Below are 7,490 nucleotides of genomic sequence, written 5' to 3' on the forward strand. Positions count from 1 at the left end.
GAGTCGCAGTAAGTTGGGAAACAGGGATGAGAGATCATTAATGTGACAGATTGAACTGGAGCGGAATCGAGCTCTTCCCGCTGCGGATGACTCCGCTCACGCTGCAAACATCTCTCTCCTCACAAAAACACCAACACGTGGATCACAGCTGTGATGGTCGAGACGAGACAGGATGGGCTTCATTTGTTGTTGTTTTTTTTTACTAATTTTTGCGTAAAAACCATTTTGGTTTCTGTATGGGCAACGACATCAGTAAAACCAATCAGGTGAGTCAATCAGAGTCTCTTCAGATTGGATTTATTTCCTGATGCGGATGTGGTTTATGATGAGCTGTAGACGTGAGCCAATAAGTAAATAAGATGTTTGCTACAGGGATATAATCTTGACACAGGGTATTGGGTGTTTTTCCAAAGGAATTATAGACAAATCATGCACTTAAGTATCTTTATTTAGAAAATGAGGTAGTAAACTATAAATAAATCCATGCTTTGTGGTGATTCAACGTGTTTTACATGCAACAAAGTGTATAATCTCTGATAGAAGATGCCTGGGCTGCCCGCTGCATCATGAGAAGTGTGGTTGAAAATAGACCTATTGATTAGATGTTAAGTGATCAGCGACCTTCCTTTGCCCCAGCTTCATGAGGGTCAGTGAATGTATGCTTTGATTGTGTGTTAAGTCAGCTTCAGGTATCATACGTGTTGGAAAATGTGTCTTTTTATTGTGTTTAAAACAATAGGTCTACTATTTCAGCATCAAAGCCCTCTACTTGTCTCCTAGACTCTATCCCAACTAGGTTACTTTGTGTTACCTTTAGTTAGCACTCCTGTATTAGATATGATTAACATGTCTTTATCAACAGGTTATGTACCACAGTTTTTTTAAAGTAGCTGTAATTAAACCTCTTCTTAAAAAGCCCAGTCTTGATCCTGAGGTACTAGCCAACTATAGACCTATATCTAACCTTCCTTTTCTTTATACATAATAATGAGTTATTTGAGGACTTCCAGTCAGGATTTAGAGTGAATCATAGCACTGAGACAGCACTGGTAAACATTACTAAAAAACTTCTAATAGCTTCAGACAAAGGACTTGTCTCTGTACTTGTCTTACTAGATCTTTGTGCTGCCTTCGACACTATTGACCATCACATCCTGCTACAGAGACTGGAGCATCTAATTGGCATTAAAGGAACTGCATTAAGCTGGTTTAAGTCTTATTTATCAGATAGATCTCAGTTTGTACATGTTAATGACAAATCCTCCATTCACACTCAAGTTAGTCACGGAGTCCCACAGGGTTCTCCTGTATTAGCTTCTTTGCACTGGCTACCTGTAAAGTCTAATGTACGTATTTCTTTCTAAAATGTCAAATAGTAATAAATATAAAGGTGCATCACATTACTACATTCCTCTGATCACAAAGCATCTTTTTTTGATATTATCTAGAGAGAAGGACCAGCTGCTCAGCGTCGATTCAGTCATGGCTTCCTCTCAAACATGGGGGTCTCCATCACTCACAGACTCGGACACTCGGCCGTTTTTTCTCGGCCTGTTGGACTGGAGGAGAGGCCGCCCGTCCCCAAACTACTGCAGCCTCCAGAGGACACAGAGACGACTCCTCCAGCTTTCATCTCTGTCTTCCTGCCTGAGTTCCCACAGCGTGAACTCCTCGGACAAGAGCACTTCCAGGTACCACAGCACAAGACGTTGGACAGAATTTAAAAGCAAAGAAGCACTGACATAACTGTGCGTCTGTGCTCACAGATCCTGGGCTTTGTAGCCAAAGGCTCATATGGGCCCATCTTGAAAGTATGGGACATTTTCAAAGAGAAGACCTGTGCTGTTAAGGTTAGTTCAGCTCAAGTAATCAGAACTTTAACATCATCATCAAGAACATTAATTGTTTCTTTTTTGGGTAATAATCTTCACCGTTGCATAGGTTCTACCAAAGTCAGACATCTTGAAGCATGGACTGCTGCAGCAGTCAAAAGAAGAAGTCATCATTCAGGTATCACAGTGGTATCAAACTCTTAGTTGTGGAAAAACATACCAGAAGGTAGAAGTACTGTTAATTTACTATTCTTATATGTACGTTATAGCTGCAGTGATTTGTCCATTAATTGAATAGTTAATTGAAAAAAACTATGTTTTATAATAATTTTTTAAGCAAAATGCCAAATGCTGGTTCCGGCCTATCCAATATAAGGATGTGTTGCTTGTTTTTAGCATATATCAAAGTAGATCAATGATTTATTTCAGTTATTGCATTGTTGGTCGGATGAAACAAGAGCTCTATTACTACATTACTTTAAAGTGTAATTCTGGCGCAAATTCCTCCCATGGTGTTTTTCGGCAATTACACTCATCAAATCAGCCATCGAGACATTTTTTTTTTCGTGTAACAATTAACAGAGAAATCCGCTAACAGCCGGTTGTGGCTAACACCGATTAGCTCGGGGCAGTGCGGTGAAGGTATTAAAACTGCTTTTTTTAACCACTAATACTGCTCCAAATAACACCAAACCTCTGCTGTAGCATGATAACAGTCCCTACACATAAAACGAAGCACCAGTTAGTGAACCCGGAGTTTATTAAAAGAGTGTTTAAAAGACTTACCTACTGGCCCCCGTACCAGCTCCTCTCGTATTAACTTCCATTCAAGTCGATTAGCAAATACAATCTAAAAGGAAGGAGCCCATTGATGTTTCGTTTTATGTGTAGGGAAACTTACACTCTAAGTCCTGATGGTTGTTTTTTCAGAACTTTTAATCTTAAAAAAAAAAAATTGAAAAGAAAAGAACTGTTAGTTGCGGCCCTTCTTATGTACTGAAGTAAAAATGACTCAACCGAAAAACTCTGAATAAAACATTTAAATATGGCTACTCAGAGCACAGAAACCACAGAAGTTAGTCTCAAACTTGTGATGTCATCAAGTGTCAAGTCTGGAGCTGCTCCAGAGACAATGAATGGGAGACTGATTTTGTTTGTTTTCTTTTTTTGTATAACCAAATTAGCTTTATTCTACTGCGGTGTCGTCAGTTGTGAAACAGAAAATACCATCATACTATCATTTATAAAATCCGCCCTACCTCCAGAGCGGCTCCACACTTTATACTCGATGACATCACACATTTGAGTATTAGTTTAGTTTTTGAATTTTGGAGAGAGGTTAACATGTTTACTAATAGTTTTGGACTGTCTAGTATTTTTTTTGTTCCTCACTCTTTTACACGCTATCATCTGGATTCCATCTCTCACTGTTATATTCACTCTCACTCTGTGTGCGTGTGTGTCACTGTTGCATTGCAGCGGCAGCTCAAACACCCATTCATCCTCAATCTGCAGGACTGCTGGCAGACACAGCGCCATCTCTTCATTAGTGAGTTAGCACAGTTCAACCCCTCTTCCCTTCATCTATCCATACATCCTTCTTTATGTCTCTGAAGTACAACTGTGCTGCATCCTTGAGTCTGAATAAATCTCAATGCTGGATACACTGCCATCTAATGAGAGTGCTGTGTATTAAGCTCAGGTGCTGCACTGCATGCAAAGACTTTACCGTTTTTACAAACCATGATCGTGAACTTGTATCCATCCAACGTGGGATCAAAAAATGGAACTCAGCTAACAGGAGATTAACAAGACAGGAGCATGTGTGATTCTGACTTGACTCAACCGTATTTCAATCCTTACTTCATACTTTTCCTACAAAGCAACAGTGAGCAAATATTTTTTATATATGATCTTTCTTGTTTTCTAATTTCTGAGGATTTGGCCTCCGTTAACTCAGCAGGTGCTTTCAGAGACATAAGAAGCGTGTGTGTGTGTGTGTGTGTGTGTGTGTGCGTGTGTATCTACCTCTGCAGTGTGCGACTACTGCAGCACCGGAGACTTGTACACTCATTGGTTACTGAAGGGCCGATTTGGGGAGGATGAGGTTCGGCTCTTTGCCGCAGAGCTGGGCAGTGCACTGGGTTAGTGTTAATCATACTTTCACCGTTAATAGTTGCACCATGTTGACCTTTAGCATTGATGTGCACTGACACAAACATCATGCTTGAGTTGTATAGTGTGTTTTAAAAAAAGGGATTTTACACATGGAATTCCTTATATGTTGTATTTATGTCACGTGTTCTCACTTCCTGTCGTTTGTTTGTTATTTCTAGGATTTCTGCATGACTTAGGGGTCATACACAGAGATGTAAAGGTATGATGTTGTATATGTAATGTACACACAAAGTGTATTTAAGACGTGTTATGATAATGTATTGTTTTTTTCAGATGGAGAACATTCTTTTAAGTGATCAAGGTAATGATTGTCTACATTTTTTTTGTTTTACCTCCTGTAAAAGCATTAATAGTAGTATTAGATAGTATTAGATAAAATTATTTAACTTTATTAATCCTTTAGTAATTCCCAAAACTGCCACAATACAGCTCAGGAGCTAAATAAATAAAATGCTGACCATAAGTGATGCACTTCAAAACTGGACCAATAAAATGGACACACAAGTTCAAGACTCATCTGCAGTCTGATAGGGTGCAGAGATCCATCGCTTTCAGCATGTTTTTTCAATGATTCAGGTCACCTTCGCCTATCTGATTTTGGACTCTCGCGGCGGCTGAAACGAGGAGGAAGAGCGTTTACGATATGTGGGACGATCCAATATATGGGTGAGTTATTTTTTCTTTCATATCCTCACATGGAGGGGAATGTCGTTTGTGGCTATTTGAGCTCCGATAGGCTGCATATCTGTTCACCGCATGAAAGCAACATCGGAGCCCCACCTGTGTTTTGCTCCCATTGGATTCAGTTGACCCAGTTATGAATGTGATGCACCTGTCATGCACACTTTTATGTTGCTTTTTTCTTTTTGCTCGACCGTGCTGCGATTCATGTGTCTGCAATTCCCCCTTTTTATGTTCTGAGTTATGTTTTCCTGTTTTGTCTGAACAGCTCCTGAAGTTTTAAGTGGGGGTCCGTACAACCACGCTGCTGACTGGTGGTCTCTTGGCATCATCTTGTTCTCACTGTTGATGGGAAAGGTGAGGGCACATGAACTCCTTAGTTATTAGCTCTACGTGCAGTACTGTGTGTCAAATGTCTGAGCATTTTTCCTTTTGAAGTTTCCAGTACCTGCAGAGCCTGACCACAAAACCATGTTGAACAAGGTCACAGACTTTCCTTATGTCCTACCTAAAACCTTCAGCTCTCCTCTCATCATAATGCTCACTGAGGTTTGTAAATGTGATTCTCCTCTTTCATATACCCCCTGAATGAAATGTTTTGTTACATATCTGTTTCAATTACTTTTAATCGATGCAGCTTTTGTGCAAGAATCCAGTGAAGCGACTTCGTAACCTGGAGTGTTTCAAGATGCTGGCCTTCTTTCGTGGCGCTTCATTCGACCCTCTCATCCTTCAAAAGATGCCTGTTAAAGTCATCCTGGAGCTCAGGACTCATCCTGACTGGGCAGTCAAAGCAATGCGAGGCCTTTCATTGGACTACTTTGATAACTTTGACTGGGATAAAATCCTTCATTCTCCTATAGCTCCCACTGAATTGCCTCCTACGTTGGCCAACATGGACCTGAGCCCATATGTAGCAGGCTTGTAAAGCAAAAAGACTTTACTGTTTCTGAAGAAGTTAAATGTTTAGGGTTTTAAAGTTTCCCTCTGTATACAGTGTGATTTGTGACCTGCCGTGGTCCTGCAGCCAACTTATTTCAACCACACCCTGCCACACTTCTATTGCTGTCAGCATATAATTAGGCAGAGTTGTGGGATACCTATAAATGCTCGTTGTTAGTTCTTTATTTACAGTTTTGGATTTCTATAAAATCATTTACAGAAGTTTATCCTTAAGTTTTGAAATGAAACTTTTAAAGATCTATGAACTGTGTGTATCTTTGATTTCCCTGCTCTCACATTCACTCATATTAATTACTTGAATATCACCTTATTACTAAAATTAGTCTGGGTGTATGCGTTTTATTATACACTCAAATAATATTGGGATATTTCTGTGCATCTTCATTCACAGTGATTATTAAATTCAAGTATTCAAGTGTGAATTGTGTTTTACTCTATAAATGGTCAAAATCACACATATATCTTCTATTGTATTGCAAACTTAACCTGACTCGCTCCAGATGATTTTCGTCCCGCCTCTATCAAAAATCCTTGCATATGATTGGATAAACCACTTGTCCATCATCTTTATTGACGTGCCACAACCACTCACTTCGAAAGCAACCCATGACACTGATGAGAGCGACTTAAGGAAAAGCCAAACCCGGTCGGGAGAAGGGCGAAAACATTGTTTCCACCAACAAAAGCCTTCAGAGCCGTTCTCTGTTGTTATTTTAAAGAAGAAATATTCTCTAAATTGGACAACACGGATGAAATAGCAGCATCCATGTTGACGCCTGCTTCCTCGATACGAGCCGCCATTGTTGTCTGAGTCACAACAGTTGCTTCTCCGCTACTTTCCATCTATAAAACCCCGCCTGGCGGTCCTGATTGGCTCGACCACCTGAAATCACTTTCCTATGGAGCGATCCCATGTGGTTGAGTGGAGTCAAGGCTGAGTCGAGGCAGAAGCAAGGCGGAACAAAAGTCATCTGGCGAGAGTCAGGTTACTGCAAACTTACCTTAAAGAACATTGGTTTGACAGTGAAAAAGAATATTTACTTAAGGCCGACTTGTACTAGATTTTTCCAGAGCTTTCAGTTGCATCTCACAGTCTTCCTCACTATGTGACCACCTGGTATCAATTAATGGCAACTGACCCTGCCACCAAGACAGGTGAGCAAAACTCCACGTGATCTTGACATGTGTGATACAGTCGAAAGCTCCAGAACATCCATTGAGTGGACCTTGTGGTGAGGTTGTTTGCTCAAGAATGAACTATCCATCTCAGAGTCGCAGTTTCAAATTGGATTTATGTTTGATTGCACTGAAAATGTGAAATATTGCAGTTTGCATGACAGCTTGACACTACCTGCGGAGTAAAGACACATATAAAGACCTGCTCTTTCTTCGGGTTTGGAAAATGATCCTTAACTTTCATCAATCGAACTTAAGGAGAACAATGCCTTCCTGTTAAATGGTCGATTTGTTATGTTTCTGGAGGTTCAGTGACACCAACGTTAAATAAATGGGTCCTTCTGTTGTAGGTGCTGTTTGATGATTGGGTCAAACCCACCATATCTTATTCTAAAGCAGTTATCCTATGGAATGTTGTACCTGGATACATTATGGCCAACTTTCAGCCTTGGACTGACCTATTTAGAGGAGCGCTCACAAACCCATCAAGGACAACCTTAATAGGACAGAACATTGAGGACCAGATAAAGTATCATTAAATGTTTTTAATTAGGTAACAGAGAAAAAAATCCTGAGTCCCGGCGGAGGCAGCCAACTATAATTGCTATACTTCTTGCTGTCATGTATCTATTTAAATCTGTATCTTCTTACAAAGGAAGT

The 7,490-nt window shown here is 40.2% G+C and overlaps 1 protein-coding gene across 1 annotated transcript; it reads left to right on the top strand.

Moving 5' to 3' along the window:
• Positions 1–236: 236 nt before the first annotated feature.
• LOC310946744 (ribosomal protein S6 kinase-related protein-like) lies at positions 237–5,619 on the top strand (the record flags this gene model as incomplete). Its single annotated transcript, XM_083913298.1, has 12 exons — positions 237–266; positions 1,449–1,691; positions 1,767–1,850; positions 1,942–2,010; positions 3,312–3,381; positions 3,869–3,976; positions 4,169–4,209; positions 4,284–4,311; positions 4,587–4,676; positions 4,960–5,048; positions 5,130–5,240; positions 5,329–5,619. 12 exons carry the CDS (start codon positions 237–239, stop codon positions 5,617–5,619), a joined length of 1,254 nt encoding a protein of 417 aa, XP_083769424.1.
• Between the last annotated feature and the right edge of the window lie 1,871 nt (positions 5,620–7,490).

The sequence above is a fragment of the Echiichthys vipera genome (assembly GCF_963691815.1).
Source record: "Echiichthys vipera genome assembly, chromosome: 5".
NCBI lineage: Eukaryota > Metazoa > Chordata > Actinopteri > Perciformes > Trachinidae > Echiichthys > Echiichthys vipera.